The sequence below is a fragment of the Panulirus ornatus genome, chromosome 9 (assembly GCF_036320965.1).
Source record: "Panulirus ornatus isolate Po-2019 chromosome 9, ASM3632096v1, whole genome shotgun sequence".
NCBI classification, from domain to species: Eukaryota; Metazoa; Arthropoda; class Malacostraca; order Decapoda; family Palinuridae; genus Panulirus; species Panulirus ornatus.
In genome coordinates, this window is record NC_092232.1 from 12,834,268 (window position 1) to 12,858,480 (window position 24,213).

The 24,213-nt window shown below is 39.0% G+C and overlaps 1 protein-coding gene across 4 annotated transcripts in view; it reads right to left on the reverse strand.

Annotated features, from left to right (window-relative positions):
* LOC139750216 (probable cytochrome P450 CYP44) overlaps positions 1-24,213 on the reverse strand; it is a 122,846-nt gene that overhangs the window by 82,102 nt on the left and 16,531 nt on the right. For 3 of the 4 annotated variants that reach the window (XM_071664695.1, XM_071664694.1, XM_071664697.1), the window contains exons 3-7: positions 22,389-22,527; positions 12,404-12,632; positions 7,152-7,342; positions 4,544-4,647; positions 3,050-3,144 (exon numbers count right to left, since the gene is read on the reverse strand). In XM_071664695.1, the coding sequence (XP_071520796.1) occupies positions 3,050-3,144; positions 4,544-4,647; positions 7,152-7,342; positions 12,404-12,632; positions 22,389-22,527 (758 nt within the window). Of the gene's footprint in view, positions 1-3,049; positions 3,145-4,543; positions 4,648-7,151; positions 7,343-12,403; positions 12,633-16,288; positions 16,452-22,388; positions 22,528-24,213 lie in introns of those variants that run through there. The other variant, XM_071664698.1, reaches the window with a different exon arrangement.

The window sequence follows — 24,213 nt, forward strand, 5'->3', positions numbered from 1 at the left end:
TAGAGTCTACGAGTCACACTCACACTATGTGCTGGTTGACCTTCAGGAAGACCAACTTCTCAAAGTTAGGCCCAGCTGACATTCTTGATCTCTTGGGCCTCAGGATGTCCTTGCCAAGAGAGAAAAGCTGTTGCACTGTGACAGAGGATGGAAGGGGTGTGTTGTACTTCAGGAAGATGTTGGTGAAGATCTCTTCCCCCATGATGTCAGAGTCGGCCATGCCCTCCTTCCCATCAGTGTCCAGCCAGATGTCAACAAGTTTCTTGGCCTTCTGCTTGACACTAGCACTTCAACCCGCAGCTATCCACTCAGCGAAATGGTTGTCAGGCATGCATGGCAGTGACCGCATGTTGCTGCTGCTGAAGCAGGTGGTCCTGTCACCATTCTGGTCCCTCAGTGCTCTACCGACCTCATCCTCCACAGCAGCCTTGACAGAATCATTGGGTTGCTGTTGAACCTGTGCAGCAAATAGAGCCGGAACTTTAGGTGGAAGGTAGCTGCCAGCTTGCAGTCTTGGTCATTCAGCAGCTGAAACCGGGTGGTGATGGATGCTAACAGGGCGTCAACCAGTGGCTTGCAGATGGCCAAGCTGTTCCTCATATTCCTGAGCTTCATTAGGGTGATGACCAACGTGGGAAGGAGAGTTCCAAGGTTGGCATTCCTCTTCCCCTAGATGTTGTCGAGGAAGATGACTTTGGCTCATTCCTTCAGGAAGGCTCTCTCCTGGTCACTGAAGGCAGTTAAGGAACCTGCTGAGCTCAGTCTTCTTGATGGCCAGGATGTTGTTGAGGATGATGATTGAGTCGTACAAGGCATTCCAACCTGTTTTGCCAGGAACCACCAGCCTCCTGCTCAGTACCTTCTCAATGGCACTGCTGATCTGAGGGCTCTTCCCCTGGGCACTGAAGAAAGCCTGAGCCTTGCCATGGTCCTTCTTGTAAAGGGTGGTGAAGGCAACCATGGCAGAGCCGTGTCATCCTCACTGGGCATATGAGACAAGTAAACAATATATCTGAGCTATGTATTTTATCTATACAACAGGTGGCATATTATCCTACATACATGTAACTGACAAGAAATAGAATGAACAACAAAGTAAATCAATTATATAACCAATTATAGTTTAAACTTTCCTATTACAAGTAATAGATTTAACAACAAAGAATAACAATTATACTGAAGAACCTAAAACGTAAACGTAAAGCAATAAAAATCTAATCGGACAAAATATCAATGGACACTAGTAGACTAAATAAATAAAATTATTGTCTGATAACAATTAAAGAAGTTACTCCTGATAACAGTCCAATAACAAAAATCAATTTTGATAATCATCTGTTATCGGATTATTGCTTTAGTGCTCAACTTTGCTCTTACCCTATCATTCCTTGTTCAATCCACCCTTCTCACACCACATATCTTCAAACATTTCATTTCTAATGTACCCATCCTCTATGTTTTTGTCAAAGGCCCACATTCTGCATCCATACAGCACAAACAGCACTACTATACCATCAAACAAACCCATCTTTGCTCAAAATGATTGTGACCTCTCCAAACATTCCTCAATGCACCCAAGACCTTTGCCCTCTCACCCATTCAATGGTGCACTTCAGCTTCCATTCACAACCAACATTTTTACCTCTTCTTTCTTCTCTCTATGAAACCTCCATTTCTTCCTGATCCTCATCTCCACAAAACCTGTAAAACAGTCAGAATCTCCTAAGAATCCTCTCACAACTCTAGCATCCAGCACAACCTTTTACAACCTTTCATCCATTGCTACACAGTCAATCAAGCCCTAATATTCTTCACTTCCATCATTTCTCATCCACATATATCTGTGGATTATCTTGTAATGAAAAAAAAGTGTTTGAAAGGTAAACCCCCTCAGCACATGATAACTTCCATTCTTATTTACTACAGGCACTCCCCATTTACCAACTATCTCGCCAATATCATCACATCCTATTTTCGCATTCATATCACCCAATACAACCATATATCTCTCCTTCTCAAACCCATTTATATGGTCATTCAAATTTCTCCAAAAGGCTTCATTTCATCCTTACCTTGCACAGGTATCATATTCACAGATGCATACAACCATGCCTACTTCACAAATCGAGTCTTGCATTTCACCCACACTATTTCTAATCCATCCCATCCATGCTCTTAAAACACCCTACCATACTCTTAGCGATAGCACAATTGCATATCCTTCTTCCTCTCTTCCCCAATCATTTTCATTCATTCCTGTCCATATCAATCCTCCTTCCATGTCCTCCCACAACTTGCATTCATCATTTCCATTTTCTCTCATATGCCCTGTCCAAACTCATGCACAAGTTCTAGTTCTTCAACACGCACACTTATCTTAATAAATGACCACTAGCATCATTCTTTAAATCACTTTCACTTTTGGCATCTTCTTCACACATACATCATCAAACCTGCCCAAGTTTCAATCCAACTTTTTCTCTGACTTAGGGAACAACACAGCATCCCCTACATATAACTATTGCAACAACTTCTACTCTGTTTCTCCTAGGATAACTATCACACCACAATCATCCCACCTCATACTTACCGTACACAATGCCACATCCACAAAAACATTAAACATCCACGGTGATATTGCAAAATCTTGACAAAGACCTATATTCATTTCATACCACTCACTCATACCAGCACTTACACTCACACATGCACTACTTCCATTATCTAAACTCCTAACAGCATTCAGATGTCTTGAATGCAAACCACAGAGTCTAAACTTTAAAAAACGATACCCTGTTCAATGTATACATCTTTTCCAAGTTCATAAATGCTGCAAACACCTTATTTTTCTTTAGAACTCTTTCTACTACTTGTATAAATGCTTTACAGAAATAACAGGAGAAACTTTATAATACAAAACTGACTCATACAAAAAGCTAGATTTCACCAAACTTTTTCATACCCGAAATCAAAGTCATGTAATTAAAACTGATTATACTAGAATTAATTATGCCAAATTACTTTAACAGTAAAGTTCTTATTACCTTACCCATAAAAATAATCTTCTAAGGCCTGAAGTTTCTTGTACTTGGGGGTCCTGAAGTAACAATACAACCGCAGTGAAAATTTAAGTTCAGCTGACAGCTGAAAGGAGGCGTCATTAGTAACTCATCGTACAATGAATTAAGAAGAAATGTTAATAATCTATATGCAAGTGTTTAAAAATGTAGTTTCTGAAATTTGCAAACCTTCTCCTCTCCAAGGTGGTGTCCCACAAGTAATGAAAATGTATCAGATATTCAACAAGTTATTAGTTTCTAGTTTCTAACAACTCGTCACCCCATGGGACAGTGCTAGTTTCTAACAACTTGTCACCCCATGGGACAATGCTAGTTTTTCCAACCCATTACCATCCATTCATATATGGCAGTAACAGCTTGCTTGTTTTGGGCCCATCTACAATCAATCATAACCACTGTAATGACAATGACATTATTGACACAATCATACCAAGGAAATAACTATCTAGGCATCTCAGAATTCAAAGATCATAAACATTAACCCAAAGGTAGTAACCATAGGTACAAAAAGGTTTTTCAAATGAGTGAAGTGAGGGAAAGGTAGGGTGAGAAAAGTGGAAATTACTTAGGGGGACACAGCTTAAAGAAAATCTTTCAGATAAAAAGACTCTTAAGAAAATCTTTAAGATAAAAAGACAACACTCAAATGGGAAAAAACTTCTAAAGGTGGGGAAAAAATAGATGAAAAAAAGGTAAAAGTAGAAGATTGTCACAAGATGTCCAGTCTATGCATGATTCAAGAAAATTCTAAGATGCCAAGCTGGTCACATCCCTAGAGCAAATGGGTCATTGAAATCATCACTACAACAGCATCTATTGGTTAAAGGTGGGTCCGATGTAAGTCAGCTATCACTTACAGGTGAGAGAGGAGCAATCGACAGGGAAAGCTATAACTATTGCACCAGTTTGTCAAGGTGTTAGAAGGTACTAACACCCTAATTATCCAAATGATAACTCATTGCTCATGGGAAAAACCAACAGAAGAATAAAAAAAAATTATCTACATGCATTACATGTTGACAAATAATGGACAGCTCCACTGAAAAAGAAAATTATGTAAATAAAGCAGGTATGACTTAATCATTCAGTATTCTAAAATATCCTTCGTGTGATGAGAAAGAAAATATAAAAGCTATTTGACCATGGCATTTTTCCTTTGATGAATTTTCTGTAAATTAAAAGATGTGAGCAAATAATGGGAATCATCTAAATATAAAGCACTGTAATGATAATCAATTAGAGGTGGCTAGAAGATGGGGAGAAAATATATACAAAAGAGGAATATGAATCTGAGAAGAGATACAAGCAGAGCAAAATTTCTCTTAAATAAATATCAAAGACCATCACATATGGGAATAGATCAAAGTGATCAAAGTAAGTCAACCAATTCAAAGATCTTGCAAAGATCATATCAATGTTAAACAGAAAGTTAAAGAGCCAAGAAAATGTTATGAAAAACATACCTTAAATATGTCAAAATTTGCTTCTATAATCTCCTGTGCCAGATCCTCCTCAGCACCTCCATTTAAGCAGCCAAGAGGTTTTTCAAAGCAGCACATTCCTCCAGCTGATTCATGAAAAAGATCAATACGCATTCATGTCAAGGAAAGCATATTCAAACTTTATATCATGTACAGGGCTGGAAATCCTCCCCTCTTGTCTCTCCTTTTCCAAAAGAAGGAAAAGAGATGGGGGCCTAGTCAGAATTTTCCCTCTAAGGCCCAGTCTTCCTCTCTTAATGCTACCTAGTTAACATGGGAAATGGCAAATAGGTATGAAAAGAAAAAATGAAGGACAGAAAGTCTAACGTAACACATTCAAACATTTCCCATATCAAGGGGTGGGGTGGGATATGGAGGACATGGGTAGACTCCTAAAAAAAAGCAGGAACCATATAAAAGGCTGCTGTTAGCATTTTCATTGTCTATAAACATAAAAAAATGTGTGGCACATCAAGCAATACAAGAAAACAATGGGGATGGGGATCTGGGTAGAACCCTTTAAAATAAGGTAGAAAACATACATGAAAGACTTTTGTTAGGATTTCTATCATTCACATGCTTGAAAGAATATATAAAACTTGAAGCAATAGAAGAGGTGAACTTTAACTGAACCTGAAAACATTAAAATAAGCATTATAATGGACAAATATATCAAAAAACACAAATTACACATACTGAAATGGATAAAACGATTTTGGAAGGCTTGATAGACCATTCACTCCAACCCTATCCAACTCTACCACCACCTACCTCAGTCCCTCATCACCAGCATTCTCAGTAAAAATCATTAAATATCTTCTAATTCTCCAGTGAAATGGCACCAGTTCTTGAATTCTAATTCTCCAGTGAAATGGCACCAGTTCTTGAATCAGAGGGGCTAATTCACATCATCACAGAGTGTAGGACATTGATGGTACGCTGTTTTAGGTATAGTCCATACATGAGAATTAGACTAAAGAAATCTTTGGTTAGAAGTGCAACCCTGTTTATAACACTTGTTTTAATTGTTCATACAAAAACATTCCATTAAAACAACAGATCACAAGGAATGTAACCCTATTGTTCTGTCTCACCACCCTCTTCTCTCAGACACTGTTCCCTCTTTTTTGAAATCCTCTACAAATCTTCACCCTCACCTCCACAAGATAGTGATCAGACATCCAACCAGTTGCCCTTCTTAGCACATTTACATTCAAGTCTCTCTTTTACTAACCTATAAATCAACAGGTAATCTAATAATGCCAACTGACCATTTCTCCTAGTCATATATGTATACTTGTGTATATTCCTCTTCTGGAACCAGGTATTCCCAATCACCAGTGTTTTTTCAGCATATGACCACAAGTTCATCATTTCCACTCATAACAATGAATACCCCATGCCCCCCAATTACACCCTTAACTGCCAAGTTACTTACCTTCACATTACTTTAAATTACTTACCTTCACATTTAAATTGTCCATCACTAATACCCGGTCTCTTACGTCAATCCAATAACGCTCTTTGGCCATCTCTCCTACTTACATATGTATACTTATGTATATCTCTCTTTTTAAACCAGGTATTCCCAATCACCAGTCCTTTTTCAGCACATAAATCTACAAGCTCTTCAACATTTCCATTTACAACACTGAACACCCCATGTACACCAATTATTCCCTCAACTGCCACATTACTCACCTTTGCATTCAAATCACCCATCACTATAACCTGGTCTTGTGCATCAAAACTGCTAACACACTCACTCAGCTGCTCCCAAAACACTTGCCTCTCATGATCTTTCTTCTCATGCCCAGGTGCATATGCACCAATAATCACCCATATCTCTCCATCCACTTTCAGTTTTACCCATATCAATCTAGAGTTTACTTTCTTACGCTCTATCACATGCTCCCACCACTCCTGTTTCAGGAGTAGTCCTACTCCTTCCCTTGCTCTTGTCCTCTCACTAACCCATGACTTTACTCCCAAGACATTCCCAAACCACTCTTCCCCTTTACCCTTGAGCTTCGTTTCACTCAGAGCCTAAACATCCAGGTTCCTTTCCTCAAACATACTACCTATCTCCTTTTTTCTCATCTTGGTTATGTTCACACACATTTAGACACCCCAGTCTGAGCCTTCGAGGAGGATGAGCACTCCCCATGTGACTCCTTCTGTTTCCCCTTTTAGAAAGTTAAAATACAAGAAGGGGAGGGTTTCCAGCCCCCCTGCTCCCATACCCTTTAGTTGCCTTCTATGACACATGAGGAATGTGTGGGAAGTATTCTTTCTCCCCTCATGCTTATAAGACAGACTGTAGAGGATATATACCTTATATTTTCTGTGCATTTTTTCATAGGTTGAAACCCCCTAAAAACATGCTGTTTTCTGTACACTAAGGAGGTAAAAACATCAAATGTACACTGAAATAGTTAACTGAGTATGCATTAAAATCATATTAAACTCTTCTGTGACTGAATCCTTACTTTTCATGTTGGAAAGGATTTATTGCAAAGGCATCTTTGACATTTGTTGCTGTGGGTAAATTTTTCAAGTATCAGTTATCTACTCATATCTAAGTACTTACATTCAAGGATCCACTTGCCAATGAGGAACTGCAAATGTGGAATGTACCCTTGATCATCTAATTCAAGTTCAAGTTTTTCTACAGTCTTCTTGGCTACACCATCCTGGAGAGGATAGTAATAGCTAACCTCTCGAGGACGAAGCATTATTTGTTGTGCAGCATGACGTAGTTTGTACCATTCTTCACCATTTCTAGAAGAAACAACTTGCCAGTTGTAATAATATACCACTGCTGTGATCAGGTATGAAATGACACAATGAGTGCTTTATAATGTATCAACATTCCTAAACGATCATATCCATGGCTGTCTTTTACCTACATCTCATAAACTGATTTTCATGAATAAAATACAGTGGATAATGTAACAAAGGTAGAATATCAAAAATTTATGTTTCTAAAATCCAAGGACTTCCTAATTCTGAGTGCATTATATATTATCAACACCAACTTGGAGCATGAGTTTCTAGTTTATAATTTCAGTAAATTCAGATTAAATGTTTCATATTCTTTGTTTTTCAGTGACCAACACAACATGGATAAAACATGCCCTAATCATGGCCATCTCAGGAGAGAGAAAAATGATATTAAAATTGATGTTAGAGAGATACTGAGGAAATTAATTAGAAGTCCTCAGGTGTTCACAAACCTGACTTACGTAAAGAAAGGTAACAAGAAGAAGGAAAGATTAAAGGAAGAAAATTCCACAGCTTTGCTGTGCAAAGGAAGGAGGAAGTATCATAACAGTTAATCCTCATGTGGCTAGTCTCTATGCAGACACTATGGGAAGCATCATCTTAAAAACATATTTTAGAACTTGCATTATGTATGCAAGTTCATATCAAAAACTGTGGCCCACATTTCTATAATACATAAAATCCAAAATTCACAAACTGGTTAGTCTTAAAATTAAAATTTTGATCTGCCTGTACTTTCTCCAAATGCAGGTGCTATCTATTTCATTTATCATAATTTCAGCACATTCATTCACCTATGAAATTTCTGAGCCACCATAAATATCTTATTCAGAGCCTCTATCTTACCTTGACTCTTTACTATACTCCCAATGTTGTATCTAAAATACATTTTATTCACTGTTTTAGTTAAGTTTAAGAATACGAGGTACACTTCAAAACAAAGATCCAACATATTTGTCTTTCCTACTTGTTTGCTGTTTCCTGTGTTTGTGAGGTAGCACTAGGAACAGATGAAGAAACGATGCATTTACCCACATCCACTCTCACCTTGCCAAGTCAAATGCAGCAGAACCACAGTTCCCTTTTCAAAACCACAGACCTTTCCAAGGCTTTTAACAGCTGCTTCACATGCTCCGATTTGGTCCTCTGACAGCACATTGCCCCCTTGTATACTGCATCGTTCTAATTCACCCTTTCCCATGCACACCTTTCACCCTCCTGCATATTCAGGCACCAACTACTCAAAATCACTTTCACTTTATTCTTCCATCTCCAATTTGGTCTACCCCTTCTCCTTGTCCCCTCCACTTCTGACACACGCATCCTCTCCTCACTCATTCTTTCCATATGTCCAAATCAATTAAGCACACCTTTAGCTCTATCAACCACACTTCTTATTATGCCACATCCTGTAATATGCTTTGGAGATGTTGAGGACTACAACAAACAATTCACCAAACTCCCCGAGAGAGGAGGACCAGAGGTGAGTCAGTCAAAGTGGAGAGAAAATCACCAGTAGACCTACCACAACAAAATCCATACCGGTGATCTGAAATACAGGAATGGGATACCAAGTGTTTGAGAAAGTGAGAGTTAGGAGAATTTCAAAGACTGTAGAGATGGTAGAAGTGAAAGCAATGGGACAGTAGTGGTCTCCTTTCTTAGGAATGGGCTGCACCAAGGCGTGCTTCCAATCAGAAGGGAAAGCGTGGGTCTTTTTAGACAGAGGCAAAACAAGCAAGCAAGGACCGGTGCTTGCTCAGAGGCACATTCCCTTTAAACATGAAGCAGTATGCCATACGAGCCATACGCCTTGTACAACTGGATCTGGAAGAGCATCTGGAAGACCTTACATAAGGAGAACATACGAGATGGCATGGTTTCAGAGGAATGAGATGGGAGGAAGAGGATCAGACTCGGAATCATCTAAAGCTGAGTTAAAGAACAGTACCAAACAGAGTGGCTTTTTCAGTTGAAGAGATAGCAACATATCAAACAGGTCGAAAAAATATAAGGTTGAATTAAAGAAGCTGCTAGAAATGCTTTTGGTTAAGGACTAAGAGAATTTATACTAGAAGAAGTCAGGTCAGCATAGTTTCTTTTTAAGAAAGTGCAATTGGGTCTTTGAAGAACAGCTTTGCAATGATTCTAAACAGAAACAAAACCAGAGTGGGTTTCTAAGTAAAGGAGTTTCATGGTATGTTAAACACCATCTCTGATGTGACAGACATCACAGCAGGAATATCAAACCACAATCAAGGAGAAACAAATTCAGAAGATAGGATGTAGGCCTCTATCCCAGCCAAGATAACATCTGCTATGTGTTCAGCGCAGTACAAGGCATTCCGACCAGAGAAGCAGTATCAATCCCTGGGAAAATCAAAATAAAAGCAACACAGAGAGAGCCAATGAGCTCTCCCGAAATGCCAAAATTGGCGTTTCAAAAGGAGATAGACAACGGGTCTGCCCAATTTGAATTAATGAAAATAACTGTGGTCACAGGAACCCTAAGGGAGCAGAAATGGTCTAAGTATAGTGGAAGAGTTGAGGTAAAAAATAGATCAAGTGTGTTAGAAGAGGGGTTGTGACAGCCAGGAACTCAAGTAGAGTGTTTAATTAATTATTCCAGATTGTTAAGGTGAGAAAAGGAAAAAGCCTCAACCCACAAGGATCATTCCTGTTAGAGCCTAACCAATCCTTATGGTGTATACTGAAATCCCCAGTCATACAGTTGCAGGTGTGCACATAGTTGGAGGAATTTTTTCTGGAGAGGGGGTAATGAATGAAATGCAAAAGCAAGGTAATATACGGCAGAAAGATTTTGAACCAGATAGCATCAACATTAGGAGGCTCAAGATCCACGAGGCAAACAAGAGGAATATTTGTATTTCAGCAGGCACAAGCTCCACCCTTGAAATGGAAATGATGATAAAGATCATAGGTGACTCCACCCTTGGAATGGAAATGATGATAAAGATTATAGTTGAAGATCTCTGAAGATCTCAATCTGATAGTACAGAAGAGAAGCAGCCTTGGACACTTGAATTTCTGAGAGAAGTAAAAGATCAGGGGAGGAAGCAATCTGATGGTGCTCAACATATTTAAAGTGAGATTTAAGACCATGAATGTTGCAGAAATAAAAAAGAGCCAGTTCTAGGAGATGGAGCTATGGAAGTAGGGTGGATTCCAGTCCCAAACTGATGGTCAAGTGGGCCCTGAGATCCATCCAACCTCTCTCAACTGTTGGTGGCACTCTGAATGAGCACTGGAGAGTTCTGTTTTAGTTGTACCATCATGAATTTCAAACTGGAAAGCAAAAAAAAACAGAAAAAGATATAAATATGCGTGAGTAATGTACTGTCAAGTACTGCGTTTAAGCAAAAGAGTAAGCAGGATTGGGGTTGGATGCCAGCAACCCACATATGACTGAGGCAAGGAAAAAAGAGACAGTGATCTGAACCAGAATGGGGTTACATAGCAAAAGCTGCAGTGCTGCCTTACTGCACTAGTGCCATTAAACCTTCTGAAACACTGGCAGTAGTATCTCTCTGTTCTCCCTGAAGTTTACTAATATTCACTTACCACAACTCTTATTTGTCCTCTTCTGAACCCTTGCACCTTCCTCTTGACCTCCTGCCACTTTCTCTTGTGCATCTCCCTGTCATTTGCACTCCGTTCCTGTAAATGCTACCCATATGCATTTCTTTCCTGTTTCACAAGCAACTTTTTTTTGTGATCTCACCACTCACTACCTTTTCTCATCTGCCCATGTCCCATCTTCCACATTCCATACACATCTCTCGCACACGCCAACACTGCTTCCCTAAATACCTCCCATTCCTCACTCAATCCCTAACTTCATTTACTCTCACCTTTTGCCATTCTACACTCAATCTCTCCAGGTATTTCTTCACACAAGTCACTTCTCCAAGCTCACTTACACCATCCTCTTCTTACGCATGTCATTTTTGCTTTTCGGAAAACCTCTACAAATCTTCAACCTCTCTCAGTACATGCACATCCAAGTGTTTCTCTTCTGCATGCCTATCAATTAGTATGTAATCCAATAATGCTCACTCACTATCTTTCTTGCTCACATATGGATATTTGTGCATGTCCCTCTTTATAAACCAGGTGTTCTCAATCACCATACCTTTATCAGCACATAACTCCACATATGTTCACCATTTCCATTCATCTTACAGAAGTGATATAACCTCAACTGCCAATACCTTTATATTTAATCAACCATCACTATCAACACTCTTGCTGATTCACTCACTCAGCTGCTCCCATAACACTTGCCTCTCATAATTTTTTTCAATGCCAGTTGTATAAGCGCTAATAGTCATCCATCTCTTTAAATCCATCTTTTACCCACATCAGTCCGGAATTCACTTCCTTACACTCTTTCACATATCATCAGGACTCCTGCCTAAGTAGTAGTACTGACTTTGTTCCTGTCTTCCTTTATTTTTCCCACTTATATCAACTCCTGACGTTACACCTAAGATATTACCAAACCATTTCAACCCCTTTATCTTAAGCTATATTTCACAAAGCCAGAACATCCAGGTTTCTTTTCTCAGACATATTCTAATCTCTTCTTTCTTCTCATTTTGGTTATACTTACAATCATTCATAAGCCCCAGCCTGAGCCTTCAAGGAGGATGAGTACTCTTTGCCTGGCTCCTTCTCTTCCATATTTCACAAACTGAAATACAAGAGGGGATTCAACACACACACACACACACACACACACACACACACACACACACACACACACACACACACACACCCTGTGCACATGCTCTGGCCCCTCTTGGTCACTTTCTACAACATACAGGGAATAACGTGGCTGCAATCCTTCTCCCCTCCCCTCCCCTCCCCTAAAATGTGAGTATGGCAAGGATTCAAAGCCAGGAAAGAGACCTCTTTTCACTAAAAATGAATGACCTGAGCCACCGAATATGCCACATGAGATTACATGATATACAAATCCCATCTCTAAGTATGAAAGAATAAGGTTTCAGATAAGAAGACATATTCCATACTTACAAGTTTCCTAATCCTAAAGAGATGTTCTTTTGCTGACGATATAACTTTGATGTTTCTTGCAGTGGTGGAACATGAGGCATTTTTCCATCACTCTCATACACAGTGCGAATATCAGCAGGATCAAACAAATGAATTACAGGTAGTGAGCCAAAATCTTCCCTCACAATTGGTCCATATTTGTGATAAAGGTTGCATACATCTTGATGGTAAGTTGGTAACTTCTTGAGTCCTATAAACAAAGACCAAAAGTTAAGGTCTGAAAAAATTAAAACCATCTCCCTAACCAAAGCAGAGCCCTATGAACATCTATGAGAAAATTTGCTCAGTGGGGGTTAAAACAATGTTTTATCCTGTAAAATGATATGTATATATACTGATACACCTCTGACTCTCATAATACATGAAGCAGCATACTCTCTTTCACAGGGCTCTATGACAAGCCACCCAGGCCTATAAAGTCAAAGCATGGCTGCAAGGTGAAGTAAAACTATAATCCATCCAAGTTCACTAACTGACTATCATGTGAACAGAGTTTGAAAAACCTTTCAGTGTCTTTGGAGGTCATGTTTTTCGGCCTCCTACCATTCCCTTCTCATGCAGACTTCTTATTTTGTTTGTTTTTCTCTTTCCTATGGAGGCTTTTAGAGTATGGACCCCTTATAAAGGGAATACACAGAGGTTGAGATTAGAACAGCATTATCTCTGAGTAACAAAACTGATTCCCTCCCTGGGATTGTGCTGCCTGGGATAGAATGTTGTCATTCAAGCCTTCACTATAATAGTTCCATCCCCAGGTGACCCTGACTGGTGTTTCAGGAGACAAGTGTAGTGTGTAAGGTTCTGGGAAAGAGTATTAGAAAGCATGTGGATGACTTTCTATAAAGAAGAAGGTACCTAAGAGAGAAACAGCATGGTGTTAGGGAAGCAAAGTAAAGTGTAGCAAACCTCATATAGTTATATGAGAAAGTGAACTCAGACTCAGAAAAAAGAGAAATCTTGGTGGACTCTTTGTATCTGGACTGCCAGAAAGCATATGACAAGAGTAGGAACATAGAGCACTGGTTAGAGGAGACTCTTCCTCATGGGTTAAGGTAACAAGCACAGTGCCACAGGGTTTGCCTCTAGGACCATTACTCTTCTTTGCTAATGTAAATGACTTGTCTCTGGGACCATTACTCTTCTTTGCTTACGTAAATGACTCGTGCATGTCAGTGTCTTGCTTAAAGGTATGTACTTGGTACGCAGCCACCAACCAGAGAGGTATCATCAGTACTATATGCCTGGGTATCAGGAAGGTTAGTGACAGTTGCATAGTGAACCACCACTTCAGTGGTTGTTAAGCTGCACTTCTCAGACCCATTTAGCTGTCTTTTCTTTCTGCCTCACCCACACATGGACAGCTATCATTCTGTCCACAAAAATACAGTCTTTCCTTGTAAAACATAACACCTGACAATATTTGACAACACTTAACTCAAGCAACTCATTCTTTATAACTAGATTTTTCTTGCAGTAATTGCTATGTGGTAGCCATGGCTTTTGGCAAAGTGGTAGGAGGGAAAGATAGAGGTAGTAGGTAGGAACATTAGACAGGAGCATTACGTAGAAGTAGTATATAGGAACATTAGGTGGGAGCATTAAGCAGACACATTTTGGATGGAGTCTATGAAAACACTGTGCTAGAGTTGCCCTCTGCCAGTGGCCTGCTAAGGGTGAGGCAATAAAAAGCAGCACTGAAATTCACCCTGCATCTGAGATATAGATAGACGGATAGATAGCAGAGGTCATGAGGAAAGTGAAAAAATAGGAGGATTGCAACAGCTTCTAAGGTGACTTAAACAGACTCTAAAGTTGGTCTAAAACATGGTTGATGAAATTCAACCTGAAATATAAAGTAATGAGGATGGGATAGAGCAAAAGAAGAGTGCAAAATAATTATCATAAAGCACAAAATAAGCTTTAGGAATCTGTGTGTGAGAAGGACTGGGAAGTTGACATCATCTGTCATCAAAGTCCCATACTGGGAGAATAGTTAAAGAGACAAAGGATCTGCTGACAAATATCAGAATAGCTTTCAAGTATATGGTTAAGGAAATGTTTAGCAAGCTATTCACATCCTACATAAGGCCAAAAGCAAAATATGCTTCTCAGGTATGGCTATCAAACCTAAAGAAGCACAGAGGGATAATAAAGAAGGTCCCAGAAGAGGCCAACAAAGATACCACAATTAAGGAAGCTAAGTTGCATGAAAAGGCTGGAGACTTTAAATTTGCCCCCTTTGTAAGAAAGAAGTGTGAGGGGTAACTTGATCACAACCTTTGAGTTTTTGAAACAGATTAACAAAATAGACAGAGAACAATTCTTCAAAAGCTGTAAGGATACAGCTGCTAAAGAACATGATATTATGTGAGAAACTTGTTAAAAAGAATGTAAAGAAATGCTTTTGTAGTATAAGAGTGGTGGATTAATAAAAAAAAAAAATGATTAAGGATATGGTCAATGCAGACAGTAAGCATAAATTTAGGAAGTTGTATCAAAGCACATACCTAAATTAAAAGTGCTACGTTAGAAGGAGATACAATTAAGGGGATTGTGAAAGAAGCAATTTGCCTGCTGGCAAATAAAAATATGGATAAAGACGTTTCATAAATCATTCACAACATATATCAGACCACAGCCGGATTCTGCCAAGCAAGTCTGGTCACTGCACCTATAGAAGCTCAAACATTTGACTGAAAAAGTACAAAGAAGAGCAACTAAGATAGCACCTATAGTAACATGACTTAGCTACAATAAGAGGCTGAGGGTTACTATACTGTTCACCTTGGAGGTAAGAGAAAGAGGGGGAATCTGATAACAGCACTACAGTAACCAGACACCATGACAAGATGCTAGACAAATTGTTAGTTAGAAAGTTTAGAAAGTATGTTAAGAAGCAGGTTTAGTATTACGGTGATGGATGGTTGGAATAAACAAACCTAAGAGTCATTGAATGCCAGCCCTTTATAGAAGTTTAAAAGGCTAATTGCTGGCACTGACATTTCATGAGATGGGGCCCCATGAGTAGAGAACTCTCTCTATGTACTGTAAAAAAGTAATTACAAACAATCTCACTCCTTCAATGGATAGATCATCTAAATGGAAGGAAACAAAGAACCCAAGTCATAGGAGCCTCCTTGAAATGAGTCAAAGTCACCAGAAGAATGCCACAGGTTTCTATTGTGGGATCATTGCTCCTCTTGATCTGTGCAAATGACTAGCATAAAAGTATGGACTCCTCCCTGAATGTGTTTGCAGATGATGTAAAGGTCATAAAGGAAGTGAAAAGTGTGGACGACTGCATCACCTTATGAGGAGACCTCAACAAAATCCAAACTGGATTTGATACATGGCTGATGAATTCAACATGAGTAAAGGAAAAGCAAATGGAACAAAGAATATTCAAGAGATGGAGCCACATTAGTGCAATACTCCCTCCCAATACAGTACAAACAGGTAATTACCAATGGATAACCACACGCACACACAAATTTTAAGTCTTTAAAACACAGCGCTGTATGAATAGTGAAACCAAAAGACATAACATGAAATTACAAGAGATACAGTAGACCCTTGATTAACAGACTATTAGGGGGAAAGGGGTGTCTTTTAATGCTGAAAGTCCAATAACTGAATGTAACCTATTTCTGTACCATATTTAAGTTTCTTTTAACTCCTTTATCACTGTTGGATTTTGTGTGTGGTATGATAAATGTGCAACAGGCACCTGGCAGTGTGGGAACATCCACCAGGCAATTGGAGGCAGGAGTCAGCCTGAGATAGAGGTGATGCCACCCCTCTCCAGTGAAAGGATACTTCTTTATAATAAAGTGAAGATGGATCTACCTGCTTTCATTGCACCTCTTACATGGCACAGTGAGTAGGATTTGAACCTATGCAGAAAAATCGCAAGTTATTGCAAGGCTGCTCTCCTTCTTCAGGAGATGGGGCACACATATGGAAATTGCCTCGGAAGGGGGAACCAATCTAGACAGTTGGCAGCAGGAAGACTGTTGCAAAATAGTGTCCTGGCACCCCAGCAACATTATCTGATAAGGTGGTGATAAAGAACAGCTCTGTGAAACAGGGAGCGGGCCATAGCAGAAAGCCAGGCTCCTGTGCAAGGCGGCTCAGCAGGGGACACTGCAACGCTGCCCCAGCTGTCCATGAAGCACCCCTATCTGGGTGCCGACGTCGCTTTGAGGTAGAGACAGTCAGGCGTGGTAGTGGAAGTGAATATTCAGTGAAGCTGGATGGCAGTGGCCGCCTGTCTTTGCGAAAGTGATGTCATCTATGCCCCTAGGTTTCACCGATCCCCATGACACCTATGGGTCAAGGGGAGTACCCACCAGTAGTGGCTTTGCCCCCAGTTGTGGCAACACCCAGCCTCAGGCAGAGGCACCCTCACGGTGTGAGACACCACCCCACACACTTGCAAGATTATGTTTACAATGGCTCCTGTGAAGAATGAACATACAAATTTGTGTTATTTTTGTTCTGCTCACATGAAAAGGAAGTGTATTGTTGCTGAACAGTTACTTGTGTATATATTTGCCTTATGCCTTGTCAAAGTTTAATTTCATTCTCATTTTCTGTTGTTTTCTTGTTTTTAGTTTTGTTTTTGTTTTCATTGTAACAAAATGTCACATTTACTTACCAAAATCTCATGAGGGGATGTAGGGTTAAGTGTGTGGTATGACAGTTGAGCGGCAGGCACCCAACAAAGAAGGAACGCTTACCGGACAGTTGGAGACAGGAGTCAGACTGAGATAGAGGTGATGACACCCCTCTCCGATGAAAGGATACTTCTTTATAATAAAGTGAAGACAAACTACCTGCTTTCACTGAACCTCTTACAATCACTTGATGCCATTTTGAAATGTAAGGAATGCAAAATCATTTAATAAATACAGTGACAATTCTAAAATAACAGAAACATTCTGTACACAACCTGACCACACGATAGCTTGAGGCAGACTCAAAGAGAAACAAAGTGAATCTACTCCATGCTACCAAAAACAAGTATGATATGAAACGTGCATGTTGCGGCATTTGAGATTTTTTATTTTTCTATTTTTCAAATTATCATTAATGAATGTACTACACTATTGTTTGTCCATTAAATATGAAATCTGTTGAATTGGGGTCTGTTAAATCAAGGGTTTACTGCACTTGTAATCCCAGGGGCTAGGGGAGAAAAAATACTTTACACGGATTCCCCACATGTCGTAAGAGGTGACTAAAGGGGGCAAGAGCAGGGGGCTGGAAACCCTCCCCTTCTTGTATTTCAATTTCTAAAACAGGAAACAGAAGAATGAGTCAGGTGGGGAGTGCTCATCCTCCTCGAAGCTCAGATTGGGGTGTCTAAATATGTATGGATTTAACCAAAATAAGAAGAGAAATAGGTAGAATGTTTGAAGAAAGAAACTTAAGTTCTGGCTTTGAGTGAAACGAAGCTCACAGATAAAGGGTGAAAATGGTTTGGAAATATCATGGGAGTAAAGTCGGGGGTTGGTGAAAGGACAAGAGCTAAGGAAGGAGTAGCACTACTCCTAAAGCAGGAGTTGTGAGAGTGTGTGATAGAGTGTAAGGAAGTAAATTCTAGATTGATGTGGGTAAAACTGAAAGTGGATGATGAGAGATGGGTGATTATTTGGTGTTTATGCACCTGGTCATGAGAAGAAAGATTATGAGGCAAGTGTTTTGGTAGCAGCTGAGAGAGTTTGTCAGCAGTTTCAGTGCACAAGAATGGGTATCAGTGATGGGTGATTTGAATGTAAAGGTGAGTAATGTGGCAGTTGAGGGCATAACTGGTATGCATGGGGTATTCAGTGTTGTGAATGGAAACGGTGAAGAGCTTGTGGATTTGTGTGCTGAAAAAAGACCAGTGATTGGGAATACCTGGTTTAAAAAGAGATATACACAACTATACGTATGTGAGTAGGAGAGATGGTCGAAGGTTATCATAAGCTTATGTATTAATTGATAGGCATGTAAAAGAGAAGCTTTTGGTTGTAAATGTGATGAGAGGGGCAGCTGGTGTGATGTCTGATCACTATCTTGTGGAGGGAAAGGTCAAGATTTATAGATTTTTAAAAAAGAAGAGAGAATGTCAGGGAGAAGAATGTGGTGAAAGTAAGTGAGCTTGGAAAGGAGACTTGTGTGAAGAAATACCAAGAGAGATTGAGTGTAGAATGGCTAAAGGTGAGAGCAAATGGAATGAGGGAAGTGGGTGATGAATAGGATGTATTTTACAGAAAGTGATGGCATGTGCAAGAGATGCATGTGGCATGAGAAAGGTGGGAGGTTGACAGATTACAAAGGGTAGTGAGCGGTGGGATGAATAAGTAAAGCTGTTAGTGAAAGAGAAAAGAAAGGTGTTTGGATGATACTTCCAAGTAAGGAGCAAAAATGACTGGGAGATGTATGAGAGAAAGCAGCAGGTCAAGAGGAAGATGCAAAGGTTGAAAAAGAGGGCAGATGAGTGTTGGGGTTAAAAAGTATCATTAAACTTTAGGGAGAATATAAAGGCATTTTGGAAGGAAGTAAATAATGTGTGAAAGACAAGAGAACAATTGGGACCATTGCTGAAGAGGACAAGGGGGAAAGTGACAACAAGTAATGATGGAAAGAGGAGATAGAGTGAGTATTTTGAAGGACCTTAATATTAAATGTGTTTGATGATAGAGTGTCAGATGCAGAGCATTTTGGTTGGGTTGACAAAGAGAATTAATGCATGAAAAGTAGAGGGAACAAGAAGTGGGAGACAAACTGGAAGTGGAAGGATGGAGTGAAAATAAATTTGAGCAATCAGGGCCTGAACACACAGGATGGTGAAAGGTGAGCAAGGAACAGAGTGAATTGGAAAAATGTAGTATCTTGGGGTTGATGTGTTGTCAATGGATTGATCCAGGGCATGTGAAATGTTTGGGGTAAACCATGGAAAAGTCTGTGGAGCCTGATGTGGATAGGGAGTTGTCGTTTTGGTGCTTTAAGCATGTTAGCATATGTGGCCTTTTTTCGTCTGTTTCCTGGCACTACCTTGCTGATGCAAGGAGTGGCAATGCTATTTCCTGTGGGGTGGGGTGGCTCCCAGAATGGATGAAGGCAAGTATGTATGAATATGTACATGTGTATATATGTTTATGGATGTGTTTATGTTTGTGTAAATATATATGTATATGTATGTACATTATTTATGTATATATGTGTGTACATGAGTGGATGGATCTTTCTTTGTCTGTTTCCTGGAGCTACCTCACTGACACAGGAAACGGTGATTAAGCATAATGAATGAAAAAATAAATAAATACTTGTTAAAAAAGTTGTTAAGAAGTAAATCAATGTTATAAGAACTGTGGATGAAGAGAATAAAATGACAGCACATGGTTAAAGTAGATATCACCCATAAAATTCAAAATGTCATTTGAGTGTAAAACTCCTTCCAAAAACAGTACAAAAAGACAATTATAAACACACACACACACACACACACACACACACAAACACCTCCATGTTGTAATGGTCAGTGATAATGATCATGAGTCGCTATGGGTACACCTGAGGTTGGGGGCGCAGCATTTGGCCTACTCTCAAACTAGGTGTTAATCCTCCCCTCATGGATATTCAGTAAATGGGTACCTGGACTCTCAAGCTAGGTGTTAATCCTCCCCTCAGGGTTACCCAGTCAGTAAATGGGTACATTGCATAATTACCTATTTGTACTGTACGGAGAGAAAGTATCACACTCATGGGGACTTATCTCTTTAACACTCTCTAGTGTCATACAACCTTTCGAATTTATGTATGCTGTCTGCATTAACCATGTCCTCAGTCAATCTGTTCCAATCATCCACAACTCTTATGCTACAGAAGCATTTCTTTGCATTCTCATTAAGATTCTTTTTTTACTCAATTTCATATTATGTTCTCGTGTTCCTCTACTCCTAAACCTCCTAATATACTGTTCACCGTTCACTTTGTCGATCCCTTTCAAAAACACACAAAGGTTGTGATCAGGTCACCCCTAGCTCTTCTGTCTTCCAAGGTGGGTAAATTTCAAACCTCCAGCCATTACCTATTCCTTAGCTCTCTTAATTCTGGTACCATCTTTGTTGCCCTCCTCTGGACCTTTTTCAGGAGTTCTTTGTGTTGTGTGTGCATGCATACGTACATAGGAGTAAAGACAATATACATAAATACAAGGTTAAGAGACAGGGAAGCACAAGTGTAAAACTCTCTCTCTCTATAACACACAAACAGCAATCACACTTGAATGATGATTTCATTCATAACCTGTCATCAGAGCTCCACATTATGAGAATAGTTAAGGAGACCAACTCTCTGCATGCAAATACTAAAATAACTTTCTATTATGTGAATAAGGAAATGTTTAGCAAGCTGTTCATATCATTCATAAAGCCAAAACTAGAATATGCTTATCAAGTTTGATCACTACACATAAAGAGACAAAAGACCTAATTTTGAAGATCCAGAGGAGGGCAACAAAGTTGGAAACAGAATCAAGAGAGCTGAGTTACAGGGAAAGGCTGGAGGCTTTTAAGTTTGCACACCTTTGAAGAGAAAAGAGCAACCTGATTACAATCTTTAAATTTGTAAATCAGTTTGATGATGTAGATAGTGAACACCTCCTCAAAAGATTTGGGGATATGGAAAACATGAAACACAGCATTAAATCAAGCAAGAAATATTCTACAAAAGTTGTAAATAAGTACTTCTATATCATAAAAAAGGAGACTGGAAGTGATGCAATGACTGAAGACAGGGCTAATGCTGACAAGCTAGATAGATTTAATATTGTGTGATTGCAGAAATGTTCAAGAGGTGGGAACCCTGAGTGTAAAACTCCCTTACAGTACTTTACAAGTAAATAATTACAAAGTTAAACACACACACTCACACACACAGCTAAGAAACTTTTGAGACATGAAGTGGCAAAGATATAAACTTTGTACATGATTCTAGTAGGCAAACCAAACGCACATACATCGTCAGTAGTGTTTATAAATGCCACTCAACTTTTGTAATTCAGTCATACAAAGATACATCCAAGTTACGATAATATAAGTCAGCCTGAAAGATGCCAGCAGCTATGGCCAATGTGGTATCCTACTAGTGTTCTAAGAAATCATGTGTTGCATTCTAACTGATGACTTGGGGATGATAACATCATTGCTGAGTAATTCAGTGGTCAGAGGGCAGACCTGGGATAAGCCACACTATTAACAACCTGACAGGTGATTAACGAAGGATTAAACTTGTATGTCTCACCAGTAAGATGCTAAGAGGTTTCTAACACCTGGAGGTTAGGTTGGTATTCAAAGCTCATAGAATAAACCAACATTGGGAAAAATCTTTCACTCATACCTTTTTCTTTACATACTCAAAATCTCTCTTCACTTACTCATTCTCTTGGTACTTGTCCCTCCCTCCAAGCTGTCCATCACATTAGATGGAAACACCTGACGACTAAGTCTCTTTCCAATTCAAATATATTTCTATTTGTCATGTTAAAACCTTTTTGTCTAACATGAAACAATTTGAAGACCTAAAGTTTGTCCTGTTCATATTGGTTCCAAAAACAGAACCTTAAAATAAACTGAGCAAGTTTCCATATTAGCAATATCCATAAAACCTTGCTATATAAATTATCATTAAAAGCTGAATTCAATATATTCTATATATTCAATATTTACTTATCTGGTATAGCTGCAATGTTCTCAACTACATAACATATGATATGCAAGGTTAAAGCTTTGACCAATTAGGCTTAGTGGTATATTACATATAATGGTGTACTCACAGGGCCGATCACTTTGTCATTCCATCATACTTTATGGTATGATGGTGATAAGAATATCACTTTTCAATACTGTATTTCAAAAAAGGTATCATATGCTAATGAGAAGCTAATGACAGGACTTACCAATCTTATATGGTAACAATGTACCAAAGACTGGTAAACTGACAGGCCCAGGAATTGATGAGAAAGGTTTGACAGATTGAGAGATCCCTGCAGACACATTGGAACTCACACTGCTCATTAGCCTCATATTCTGGTGTGGCTGAAATTTACAAAATACTGTCAGGTTATCTAAACTTCCTGAATGAATGTTGATCAGCAATCACACAATAATATACAGAGAGTCCCCAATCTACGAACATCCATACTTGTGAAAGAGCTCAGAAAAACAAAATTCACTTCCTAGTCCACCATACAAGAGATTACTCATACTTATGAATAGCATAAATACTTAAAAATGTGCACCTAGTTTCATTAGGTGTTGCTGGATATGAATTAATAACTACATTTAAAAAGAATACAATACTTAATACAATATCATAGACAAGCACAGAAATTTATCATAATTTCATGCAAATTATCATAAAACAAATCCAACAATGTAATCCATTTGTAGGCTGCAAATCCCATGTAATTACTTTAATACTACCTGTCTGTAAAATGCTGCATTTTACCGTAATACAGCACTACCTCACACACATTGGTGATATGAGGCAGATACAGGAATTCCTTTAACAAAATAGTTTTGAATACTAGTGTGTTGCAATTACAGCATTAAAATACTATACATAGTCCTTAATCCTTTTGATGCTTATTTCAATTTCAGGTTGGTTCCCCAAAGATGTTAATTATTCACAAAAAATGAAATTATTAATTTGACCTTTTCTATTACTTTCTCAATATCACAAGGACTAGGTCTGGCACTGACACTCCTTGGAATCCACACTGGAGAAACTGAGAAAATAGGAGAAAAATGGCACATAAGCTGACCCAGCTAAGTCAATGAACAGCTAAAATAATTGCTATGAAAAAAATAAATACCAAAATGCATTATTCAATATCACTATCTATCTAAGAAGTGATGGATGTTCTTAGAAAAATGACAAAATTACTGTTGAAAATATAACCTGTTATTTTCCCATGGTTTATATTCTGTAACTGCTAATGCAGCATGCCTAGGTGATGGAAATACAGTATTATGTACATTATGAGTCATTTACATCTATGTATAGTCTAATGAAAAATTTGGCTAATATCCAAAGTCTAAAATATGATACCTTTATCTATGCCTCATGTTTTCACATTAGTCAAATGCAGCCTAAATCTGGGAAATTTTGGCTTTGGACATTCTCACTCTTATGCCATTTGTGTAGAGAAAATGATGTAGCTGAGTTGGCTGACAGAATTGGGTCAGCTGTTTCCACCTCATCACCCATTTGCACTTTTGGAGCAACATAATCATTGATGTCCTCAAACTTACTTCCACTCTCATATGCTCCCACAATTGCCTCAATATCTGCATCAACTGCAGTTCTCTTCCTGTTGGTGCTCATGATGCCAGTGAGAAAAAGGAAACATTTTGAAAACTATAAACATGAACATAAAGACACTGTTTAGCTGCATATACTGTAAACTATGGTCTATATGCCTGGGATAAGGAAGACAGAATACTAACCACATATTCCCTGCATGTCAGAGAAGATAACTAAATGGGACAGTAGAGGGGAGCTGAAAATCCTTCCCTTCTTATACTTCAGTCTATAAGATGGAACAGAGGAAAGAGACAAGCATAGAGCGTGCTTCCTACTAGAAACCTCAGGTTCGAGCGTCTGAATGTGTGAGGATGTAACCAGGATGAGAGGAAAGGAAAGATAGGTTATATGCTTGAGGAAAGGAATCTAAATGTTCTACCTCTGAGTGAAAGAAATCTCAAGGGTAAGGGGATGAA